At 41.2% G+C, this 12,343-nt stretch overlaps 1 protein-coding gene across 1 annotated transcript; it reads left to right on the top strand.

Annotated features, from left to right (window-relative positions):
• Positions 1 to 2,807: 2,807 nt before the first annotated feature.
• Positions 2,808 to 9,005, top strand: gal3st2 (galactose-3-O-sulfotransferase 2). The gene is made up of 2 exons (XM_070970830.1): positions 2,808 to 3,250; positions 7,924 to 9,005. The coding sequence occupies exons 1-2, from the start codon at positions 2,813 to 2,815 to the stop codon at positions 8,860 to 8,862; spliced, it is 1,377 nt and encodes a 458-aa protein (XP_070826931.1). The 5' UTR covers positions 2,808 to 2,812; the 3' UTR covers positions 8,863 to 9,005.
• Positions 9,006 to 12,343: the final 3,338 nt, after the last annotated feature.

Genomic DNA, 12,343 nt, shown 5'->3' with positions numbered 1-12,343 from the left:
AACTATAAAATGCAAACTGTGGCCTAGGTACAGTTCAGTATCAGTTGAACTTGAGTTCATTTTCTATGCCTTGTTGTTCAGTGCTGCCAAATATTCAGATTAATCAGCGCAGTTTTTTTCATCCCTCCACTCTCCTGGTTTTATTCACAGTACCTGTCATAATTTCTTTCTAGATTCATACTGTGCTCTCAGTTTCAATAAGCAGTGGAGATGGTTTTTGAAGGGATTGTTACCTCTACAGCTGTCTCTGTGGTTTTAAGCATAGCGTTGTTCTTACACATGTAACCCTAAGTTGTTGAGTCTGGTTTTTGAACTATTAAGAAATCGTGTTTGAATGGGAGCTCAATGAAACAGGCCTCATATATAGTAACTTGTCTTGATGTAAATGGTGATGTAAATTCTTTACATTACGTAGACAGACCTGCTGAAAACAATGTTTCATAGCAGCTGTAAGCTTCAATATGAGGTTCAGTGTGTTCTTTTTTATAGAAAGATACCAAGAGACATTTCCTGGTTCAGTTGAAACGTGCTTTGTCTACAGCACTGCCTCACGCCGTGGAGGAAAGGAGGCAAGATTTCTGTTTTGTCAGAAATCTTTCTGGGTGTTATTTACATATTTTGCCAACAATTAATAAACAAAAGGCAGAAAGTGTTCGATGTTTTTATTCACATGAACATTTACTACAAAATTCAAAATAAATAAATGCAATGCAATTAAACTTAAGAATTAGACTGACCACATTTTTCATCTATGTCTCTTTTGAAGAGTTTATACAGCTCAGTTTCACTGTGTGGTATTAACCTGTGAATATCTGACATTTCTGTCAGAGGTTTGGGAGCATGGCTGTTGTTCACATATGCCTATTATACATTTAAAATAAATCTAACAGATATTTTAATTATATGTGACAGGAGCCAAGGTCTTTATAAGTCACATATACTTGAAAATTTTGTGTGTATCCAACGGTTTCACAATTCACCTAAACATGAAATATCAGTGTGTAACGTAAAAGCACTTATATTTCACATAAACCTGACAATGTCCTCACAAGTAGCATTAAAATCAGGTTTGACCAAAATATAGCCCTAGCCAAAATCTCAACAGATAGACGTATTCCTGGAAGTATGGGTCAGAAACACACTGATTCCCAGGCCTCTAGGACCTTGAGAAAGGCACGTCCCCATTTTTCACATTCTTGTCATACGTCCTGATATTTCCTGAAAACACGTATGTGTGTGTGTGTGTGTGTGTGTGTGTGTGTTTGTGTATATATGTGTGTAATGTTGTACCCCCTACAGGTGTGTGAGGAGAAGGTGTATCAGGCGCCACTCTCTGTGGATATTACTCATCCTGCTTGTGGTCTGTATTGCCATTCAGAGCTTTGTTGCCCGCAAGGCCAGGTAAAAGTCACATTTGCAACACCAAGCTGTCCAAACTCTGGGCAAATAATAATTGCAAACCTTTGATCACAGTGAAATTAACAAAATAATATGGATTTTTTTTTTCAATTCCTCTATTTTTTGCCAATGTAAGTTTGTCAACTTCCATACAGAATAAAGTGAGCCAGTCGTTTGATCAGTCTATCACACACTTCACAATCACAAATCACAAAAAAATCACAAATACCCTAAGTATTGAAATAGTGGAGACATTGCTGGACCAGATATATTGATAACGATGATGATATGTTATAAAACATGATTTGACATAATACTTATGGTGTACTTAAGCCATCAGTGCTCTGCTCACAGTTTTGCTACATGCCTGCTGCCACACCAGAAAAGTGGTGATGTGCCTTGGTACTACTGCTACTGCTGCTGCTGCAACTGTTCCCCTGCTCTGCTACACTCTGCTGATCTTCATGTTTCCTTATGGAGCATGACAAGGCCAGAGACTTACTGCAGTACATATCACCCTTCACATAGTAATCCACAATTAATTCCACATGTTTGCCACCTGAAATTATAATGAAATTCAAAATGAATAACATGTCATGTACGTCATATCATCATAGTTTTTAAATCATTGGGTCAGTGCTAAGGTTTGATGTTCAAAAGGTTCAGTTAAAAATTCAGTTAATATTGCAATAATAATATGGCAGCTGTGGGGCAAAATGTTTTGCTGTGAACAAAGTTGATGTAAAAGAAAAGAATTTTTAAGAGGAATTATTGATCTACTAGCACATATTCCAAAGAATATGAAACCATAACATAATAGAATGTGAATAAACATCATTTTCTGATTAATTATCCATTTGTGTCTAAGATCACAATTCATTTATGATGAGACACGTGCCTTTTGAGTTACATATTCAAGGAAAGTCATAACTCTATGATCATGGGAAATCTTTTGAACTGTAGGACTCTTTTAAAATATAGTCTTATCTGTTTTTCAGTGTAAACTACAATATAATTTGTATGACAAACTGACAAGATACCAACTGCATTTGCTGGTAACATGAGTATTTTGAACCCTAAAAAAAAGTAAAAAAAAAAAATAATAAAATAAAATAAATGCTTGCTACATTATATCATACTGACTGTGTTCATGACTTCTTACAGGAGTGACAAGCTGATAGGATTCCCACATCTGAGGTTCACTGTCAACAAACAGCACCTGTTTCCACGTCTGCAAAATGTCTGGGAGGGCCCCCATTCTAAGTTTTCACTGGCAGTAAAGCCAGACATGAAGCCATTTCAGACAGAAAGAACTAAAGATCTTCATCTTCACACTGAGGGATATGCAAAGCAATCAGATTATATTCTGTCAAGACATGTGGATAAAACTGTCAGCCTTTCTACAAGCTCTCAGATGGAATCAAGGAAACTTTCGCCTGGACAGCTGCTTCTACAAAAAAATGGAAATAAGCTAAAACTTGGACTTCCAGGTTCTTTAGTCCTCTACAGAACTAGGAAAGGTTTAACTGCAAGCACAGACAAAAAGCTCAACACTCCCACCCCATACAGTTTTTTAATGGCTCACATCAATACTGTCCATGCTAAAGCGTCTTGTCACCCAAAGTCTCACATTGTTTTCCTCAAGACACACAAAACAGCAAGCAGCACTATTTTAAACATCCTGTATCGCTATGGTGAAAGTAGGAACTTGACCTTTGCCCTCCCTCTGAACAAACACAGTCAGTTGTTTTACCCACTCTTCTTTGCTTCACACTTTGTGGAAGGTTTCAGCAGCAGAAGTGTGAGAGAGTTCCACATCATGTGCAACCACATGAGGTTCAGAAAGTCTGAGGTGAGTTTCATGAATTTTTTTTTTTAATTGTGTAGAATGATTTACAACACAGTCGACATGTTCATGTGGACCTCAGATGGGCTGAATGATGACTAAATGAGGAAACAAGCTTGTAATGGGCAACATGTGAAGGTCTTTAGGGTCTGAATATGGGTAAGGTAGAACTGGATATACTGTGTGGTTCCAGAATAAAACTCAGATGAAATGGTAAATAGTAAATGGACTACATTTGTATAGCACTTTTCTAGTTTGACAACCACTCAAAGCCGTTTTTACAACGCAAGTTTGCATTCACTATTAACACACATTCATACAATGGTGGCTAGGCCACCTGCTAATTACGAACTTGTAACCATTCACACACAATGGCATAGCATCAGGAGCAATTTTGGGTTCAGTATCTTGCTCCAGGATACTTGAACATGTGGCCACAGCCACCTTACAAAATATGACTTTATGAAAAATATTTTGTCAAGTGCTCAATTAATACCGTTCACATTGTCTGTGTGAAGGTGATCAATAAAAATGAGAAAATATCCATAAGAAATGTAATGGATCTATGTTACCGAGGAGCCCAATTAACATGTCCATGTAGACCCCACATTGGTTAATAAAGGGCTGGCATTTGGGCCCCATTTGGGAAAACTGACTGACATCTAGAAATGTGTCAGTCAGCTCCATGTGGGCTCACATGGGACTCTAAATGTGGGTTGTGTTAGGCTTTTCACCTAAGTAATTTGTTAGAGTAAGATGCAGACCAGAGACAAATATATAACAATAAATATCATTTATTTTAAACACAAATGGTGCAACAACAAAAAAGACACTCATAAGGAGTGGACGATAAATAACAAAAGGCACACTCAAAAGGAGTAGGACAGAAACCAATGGCGCATTTCCATTACACAGTTCCAGCTCTACTCGACTCGGTTCTACTCTACTCTACTTGGTTTGGTTGAGTTTCCATTACAATTGAGTACTTCATAGTACCTCCTCAACGTAGGCGGGGTCGTACCACGGCTGCGCGAAACTGCCATGACGTCAATTTGTACGCGACGCAAACAGAGCCGACAAACAATGGAGGACATCGAGGCGATGTTGTATTTGCTGCTCGGTTTGTGGCTTTTTGTCACACACAAAGCAAGAGAAGAAACCAAGCAGCCATTTCCCTCGAGTGAGAATAAAGAATAAAGTCAGCGGTTGCTGTTGCCCGGCGTTACAATGGAGGGGGCGGGATTGTTTTTCCGGTGTTGGACGTCGCAGACCAGTGACGACACTCTCCGGCCAATCAGTGGCCGACAGGCTATTGACGTCACACATATAGTATCGCTTTTACTCGCTTGGAACCTCGCCAGAGCAGGTACTAAAAATAGTATTGGGTACCAGGTACTATCCCTAATGAAAACACAAAACCGGGTAGAGTAGAGTCGAGTCGAGCCGCGCTAGTGGAAATGTGGCATTAGGGAGCTCCGACAAAGCAGGTTTGAGGCTGAAGCGGCAGAAAGACACTGAAACACAAAAGCACACTTTTAGTGGCAGTCCCAAAATAGTTAGCATTAGCAACTCGCAAGATGAAGTGATAGTGTAGTGTAGTACTCACAATGAGACGAACAAAGACACCGCCAGGGATTCAGGACAATCCGGCAACAGGTAGGAAGTAGGAAAGAGCTCTCTCCTTTTATTCTGTGCCTAATCAGAATAATGCGTGTCAGGTGAACACCTGAGGAGGCGGAGCTGACTGGGTGTAGGTGAACACCCAGCTAAACAAACAAGGGAGAACAGACAGGCAAAAATAACAATGAAGAAAGAAAGGAGACACACTGGGAGAAAAACAGGTCTGTAGGATCGTAATAGGTTGCTGGGGCAAAGACGAGCTATATTTGGGGCCCGTGTGATCATTCATAGGACTCACATTGTTATGTCTGGAAACCACTTTGCCAAAAAATGACTCTAATGCCAAGGCACAGAGGACAAAAACCCAGGTGGCCCTTAAACGGTTTTTATTAAGTAAACAAAGGAATATCCATCCATCCATTATCTATACCGCTTATCCCTTTCGGGGTTGCGGGGGGCTGGAGCCTATCCCAGCTACAATGGGCGAGAGGCGGGGTACACCCTGAACCGGTCGCCAGCCGATTGCAGGGCCACATACAAGGACAAACAAACATTCACGCTCACACTCACACCTACGGACAATTTAGAGTCATCAATTAACCTAATGAGCATGTTTTTGGTCTGTGGGAGGAAGCCGGAGTGCCCGGAGAGAACCCACGCATGCACGGGAAGAACATGCAAACTTCACACAGAAAGGCCCCGCCTGACCCGGGGATCGAACCGGCAACCTTCTTGCTGTGAGGCACCCGCACTACCTGCTGCGCCACCGTGCAGCCTAAACAAAGGAATAATTAACCAAAATTTCTCTACAGGAGGAAAAAACGCAAAAATTCACAAGCAAACTAAGAGAGTCCCAAAAACATAATAGTAAACAACTATGGAGGGGGGGCAGGCAGAAATAGTAATCTATAAACAGGCACAGGAAAAAACAGCAGCTGCATGACAGCACAAACCTCACCAGGAACGATGATTCAGGAAACAGAGACCACAAGCACAAAATATGATACCAAGGTTACCAAGATTACCAAGAATACCAAGACAACCTGACAACCAGAAGCAAGTAAACGCAGAGCTTAAAAACTCACAAGCTAATTGCAGGATGCCGATCAGCTGCACTACTGCAAAACCCACCTGCACACCTGTACAAAAATAAAGACATAATGAGACATCAGAAACACAAAAGAACAATACCAAAAAATAAAATAAAATAAAAAAACCCATACACATGTACCCAATTTGAACTACTGTTTGGACCAAGGCATGGCATTAATGGAGTGCTTAATGTGGTATCAAGATGAGTTAAATAAGATGCCACTGCGCATATTTTTAAAGGCCCCATTTAGTTGCCCTAATGGGGCTTAAATGGCAATACATTGCTTACTAATGTGGGGTACCAATGGAGATGCTGACTCACATGTGTGCTATTGTTTCATTTTCACTTATGCCCATGCCCATTGGTTGGTGGTGGACTGGTATTTAATCCTCCTTTTTGCAACCTTCATGAATTCTGAAAGGCTCTATGTGGGCCTGCCCATGTGGGTTGTTAATGTGCTCAGGGTGTGCTCTAGGGTGTGCACATACACTAACTGGCCACTTTATTAGGTACACCTTGCTGGTACTGGGTTGGACCCCATTCTGCTTTCAGAACTGCTTTAATTCTTCGTGGCATACTTTCAACAAGGTGGTGGGAACATTCCTCAGAGATTTTGGTCCATATTGACATGATAGCATCACGCAGTTGCTGCAGATTGTTGGCTGCACATCCATGATGTGAATCTCCCTTTCTACCACATCCCTAAAGGTGCTCTGTTGGATTGAGATTTGGTGACTGTAGAGGCCATTAGAGTACAGTGAACTCATTGTCATGTTCAAGAAACATTGTGCAATGGTGCATTATCCTGCTGGAAGTAGCCATCAGAAGATGGGTGCACTGTGGTCATGAAGGGATGGACATGGTCAGCAACAATACTCAGGTAAGCCGTGGCTTTTAAACTATGCTCAGTTGGTACTGAGGGGCCCAAAGGGTGCCAAGAAAAAATCCCCCACACTATTACACCACCAGCAGCAGCCTGAACTGTTGATACAAGGCAGGATAGATCCATGCTTTCATGCTGTTTATGCCAAATTCTGACCCTACCATCTGAATGTTGCAGCTGATAACGAGACTCATCAGACAAAGCAATATTTTTCCAATCTTCTATTGTCCAATTTTGGGGAGTCTGTGTGAATTGTAGCCTCAGTTTCCTGTTCTTAGGAGTGGCACCCAGTGTGGTCTTCTGCTGCTGTAGCCCATCTGCTTCAAGGTTCGATGTCTTCTGCGTTTAGCGATGATATTCTGCATACCTTGGTTGAGTGGCTATTTGAGTTACTGTTGCCTTTCTATCATCTCAAACCAGTCTGCCCCTTCTCCTCTGACCTCTGACATCAACAAGGTATTTTCGTCCACACAACTGCTGCTCTCTCGATATTTTCTCTTTTTTGAACCATTCTCTGTAAACCCTAGAGATGCTTGTGCATGAAAATCCCAGTAGATCAGCAGTTTCTGAAATACTCAAACCAGCCTGTCTGGCACCAACAACCTACCAAGTTCAAAGTCCCCTTTCTTTCCCATTCTGATGCTCAGTTTCAACTTCAGCAAGTTGTCTTGACCATGTCTGCATGCCTAAAAGCATTGAGTTGCTGCCATGTAATTGGCTGAGTAGCTATTTGTGTTAACAAGCAATTGAACAGGTGTACCTAATAAAGTGACCAATGAGTGTATATGTTCCCCACTTACGGTATTGTCTCACATATAGTATGGTATCAATATAAATTAAGAATGACTCTTCTGCACAAACCTTATGGGCTCCACTTAGTTGCCCAAATTGATCTTAAATGTTAGAGTGCTAACCCACACAGGGCCCAACATAACACAACATTTAGAGTTTGCCAAAAGATGATTCACCAGTTTCTTTAGATTACATTTTTCTAACCTGTAGAAGTAAAACAAATTTCTGTTCCATTTTTAAAAAGTGTTCAAATGTGCTCTAAAATAAATGTCTTCATATGTTATGTCCCAGGTGGCGAAAGTGATGCCTAAGGATACCTTCTTCTTTTCTATCCTGAGGCATCCCGTGGCCATGATGGAGTCCATCTTTATTTACTATAAGAGCATCCCAGCCTTCCATAAGAGTCACAGTCTGGACAATTTCCTAGACAACAGCTGGAGAAACTACAACTCATCAGTGATGAACAACCAATATGCTCACAATATAATGGCTTTTGACTTTGGCTTTGACAATAATGTGGCAGCTGATACTGAAGATCTAGAGGAGAGAGCCAGCATGGCTATTGCAGCCATTCAGCGGGATTTCCACCTTATTCTTATATCTGAATATTTCGATGAGTCCATGATCCTGCTCAAGCATGCCCTGTGCTGGTCCCTGGAAGATGTGGTTTCCTTTAAACTTAACAGTCGCAGTGAACAAACCCGTCACACACTTCTACCAAACACTGCAGAGAAAATCAAGAGGTGGAATGCTTTAGACTGGAGAATTTACCTGCACTTTAACACCACTTTCTGGCACAAAGTGGATAGTCTGGTTGGGCAAGAGCAGATGAAGATGGAACTATGTCAGTTGAGAGAGCTGCAGGCTAAACTAGCAAACACCTGTCTGAAAGATGGAAGGGCAGTCGACCCTCCCCAGATAAAAGATGTGGGACTGAAGCCGTTCCAGTATGGAGCGGCTGTCATTCAAGGCTACAATCTAAACACACACATAGATATACAATCCGAAAGAAAATGCCTGAGACTTATTATTCCAGAACTCCAGTACACAGACCGACTGTACACCCAGCAGTTCCCCAAGCTAGCTGATAAGCACAGACAGGCAGCTAGAATGGTTGCTCCACAGCATCAACGCTTAGGCAGAACTGATATGATGCGAATGGTCTGGGCCAGGGAAAGCCATCACAGACAGATCATAAAACGCAAATTCTCAAATCTCAAGAACAAGTAGCTCTCCACAAGTGCTCTGTTAACACATACAGAAGCTAATAACAAATCAAGTGCAGCATGAGTGACAGTTAGAGGTGCACAGAGATGTCACTATCTGTACCTGTATCTGTTCATCCAACAAAATTATGTCTGCATATGTATATTCAGGTAGGAGACCAAGTGAGCATGGTTTATACCAGGTGTCATGTTAAGTAGGGCAAATGTATTTTCTTTTCTAACCAAATTTTAATTGGCAATGCAATTGTTGTGTCTTCTAAGCAACAAACATATAATATTGACATACAATTAAGTATTAAATATATTTATACATCCTGATAGTGCACTTCTCATCTCCCCATCACTTATGTATGTTTTTATTTTGTAACAAAGTTTTATGAACTGACTGAAAACTCTGGACATAACTTGCAACAAGTAAAATTAGGCTACAGAAATGAAATTTCTGCCACTTTAACAGCAGAATAAAACATCAATGAAGTGGACAACACAGACCTGTACAAACAATGTAAAGTCCAGAGTGGCTGCAGCTACCAACACATAGTTTTTATATACCACATAGTGCACGCACAACTTTGAGCATTACCAGATCCAGCTTGATCTGTCATACAACATCTTGGGTGTGTTTGATTTATGGCACTTAGCGCTCACAGGGTGGTGGGCTGCAACCTTTTATCCATTCGTGGAACTGTCTCTTTCCCTGAATAATGATGAGCAAATCAGATGAAATATCTGTGTCCATTGCATTATTTGTGCTTTTCCAAATAACTTTCTTGTTATTTTTTGTGGTAATCAGTTATAGATATATCTTCTGCGGAAAGTGGGAACTTTGACCTGACATTGGCAAAAGACAAAAAGTGCCATGGGTTCATCCTCTTTTATGTCGCCAGCATATTTTCATGTTTTCTGATCTGACAGTCCCATTGTTAGGATGGCATTGCTTATTTATGCCTTCCAAAAGAGGTATCCATGTAAAAATACACATTTATACATTCTCCTCTACCACCTTCAAGTTAAGGCAGCTAGATCCACATGGTTAACACTAGGGAACAATAGTGATGTTAGTTAAAGGGAGGGGACTGGGGATCAATGCCTGTGTGAAACCAACAACCAATCTTGATTGTTTTAAGGAAGTAGTTATTTTAACCAAAACCATAATCTTTTAGTAAAACCCGAACCCAGTTTTGAATGTCAAAGGGAGACACTTTGTACTCCGCACCATCCACCCTAACCTCCTCTGGCATCAAATGTTTCACACTATTTCCGCTGTTGCTTCTTAGAATCATTATTCAATTGACCACTACAGGTTGCTGGACAAAAAGATAAATATTGTTTTTCAGTGTTTGACCAAATGACTGTTGCTGCTGATTTTCTAATGAGGACAGTCTTCCATTATGGCACCTGATCAGATTTATGATGAATAAATAAATAAATAAATATATGTGTGTGTGCAAGAGTCATATTTTCTTTTTAATGTTTGCTGTGACTAATAATAATAAGCACAGAGTTGACTTTTTTGAGTGCGCTGACTGCTATCAGTATCTCCCTTTTGTGCAGGGGTCCGGATGGCAGCCCAAAGTCTGCATTTCAAGACCTGCAGTCTGCTGCACCACCTGAACACCAATTTGAAGATTGTTCATAAGTTTACTGCTAACCAGTGACAGAATGTAAGAGACCTACGATAGATTGTTTTATTAACAAGGAGAAACTAATGTAGGCTATTGTGTGTGTTTAAGAAGAAGAATTCCTTTATTCGTCACACTTTTTACACACAACACACAACATGGCGAGCACGCACCCGTGCTCCACTTCGATATAATGGGGAGACAGTTGCTATCTTTCCCAATTATACTGCAAGAGTCGCCAAAGCCACCCTTACAGAAAAACCACACGAATTGCCCATGTGTTTCCACGTGTCCACTTGTGTCCACATGTGTCCACATGTGATAACATGTGTTACCACATGGGTACTGTCATGAAGTTCACAGACTCACTCGATGTAACTTCTTGCTCATTTTATTCAGGAGGTACAATACAGCTTGTAGCCAACATATCAACACGCAACGGTTGCTACTTTGCTAGCCACAACAAAGATAGCATTACCCAGGAGCCCCCACTTCTCTTAGCCCACAATACACACAGTGACATCTTGTGGTGTAACGCAATATAACATCCTACAACTAAATCACATCACATCTTCCTCTTTTAAAGTAGCCCTCTGAAAATGCACTTAATACACTGTAACAGTAGCTTCTAACTTTAGAATGAATTGTATAACAAACGTATACCACAGTTCAGTGCAATAGTGAAACTCAAATACATTTCCCATATGTCATAACGGACAAAAAAAATAGCATTTCACCTGCCCTTACATCTCTCTCTCTTTTGTCTTTTACAAAACAGCTGTAATCTGTACATGACATAAGACATCAACTTTTCCCTTTTCTTTTCCTTTTTTTTAAAAAAATTTTTTACTTTGCAATATAATCTTTGAACCTAGTAGGTGGTTTGATTGCTCTCCCAGCCTACTCTTTGGAGTAGACCTTGGGCTAAGAGGCACAACAGAAGTTGCAGTGACAGGGGCACCAAGAGGAATCGAAGCCTGGCCCATGTCACGTGAGGAGTCAGTGCTTAAGTCACGAGTCACTACTGCTGTAGGTGGCACAGGTGACTCTGGCACAACTTGAAGGTGTCTCCTGTTCCTGTGGGCAAGCGTGTCCTGCTCTGTCTGCACGTAATAGGACCTGGGCTCTGGTGCCTTAGCAATGACTTTTGCAGGAGTTTTCCAGCTTTTCTCTTCGTCAAGCTTGATGTTGACACTCTGACCCAGCTGTAGTGCAGGTAATGGTTGAGTAGATTATAGAAGAAGCGATAGGCAGCTTTAGTCTGTTGGTCCTTAAATCTGACAGTTTTGTAGTCTATTGGGCCTGGATTCAGCTGCTTAAGCAGAATGGGGACCGTTGTCCTCAGTTGTCGTCCGATCATCAGTTGGGCAGGGCTTAAACCTGTAGCAGAGATCGGAGTGGCACGATAACTCATCAAGGCCAGGTGAGGATCTGGCTGGTGCAGAATCTGTTTTGCTGTAGTACCCCTTTCAGCAGCCCCGTTAGCTTGGGGGTAGTGTGGACTGGATGTCATGTGTCCAAAGTTGTATGCCTTACTGAACTCTCTGAATTCTGCGGAGGTGAACTGGGTGCCATTATCAGTTACTAGCTCCAATGGGATCCCCCACCTGACGAACATGCTTTTCAGGCGAGTGGTAACATGTTGACTGCTGATGGTTGGCAGATGTGCAATCTCAATATCACAGGAATAATAGTCCACAACAACAAGATATTGTTTGCCATCTTGTTCACAAATGTCTGCTGCTATTTTCTGCCGTGGACCTTGTGGCAGTGGTGTGGTCACCACCACTGCCACAAGTAGGTGGCTTTTCTGAGTAGGTTTGTTTCTCAGGCAAAACCCACATGTTTTAACCAGTTCATTAA

This window comes from Chaetodon trifascialis, chromosome 9, assembly GCF_039877785.1.
Source record: "Chaetodon trifascialis isolate fChaTrf1 chromosome 9, fChaTrf1.hap1, whole genome shotgun sequence".
NCBI lineage: Eukaryota > Metazoa > Chordata > Actinopteri > Chaetodontiformes > Chaetodontidae > Chaetodon > Chaetodon trifascialis.
Note: the sequence above shows the minus strand (reverse complement) of the source record. Positions and strands in the feature narration are given on the sequence as shown.

Coding starts and splice junctions, on each gene's coding strand:
- gal3st2 (XM_070970830.1), top strand. CDS start 2,813: ATGGAATCAAGGAAACTTTCGCCTGGACAGCTGCTTCTACAAAAAAAT. Junction 3,251..7,923: donor TGAGGTTCAGAAAGTCTGAG/GTGAGTTTCATG, acceptor GTTATGTCCCAG/GTGGCGAAAGTGATGCCTAA.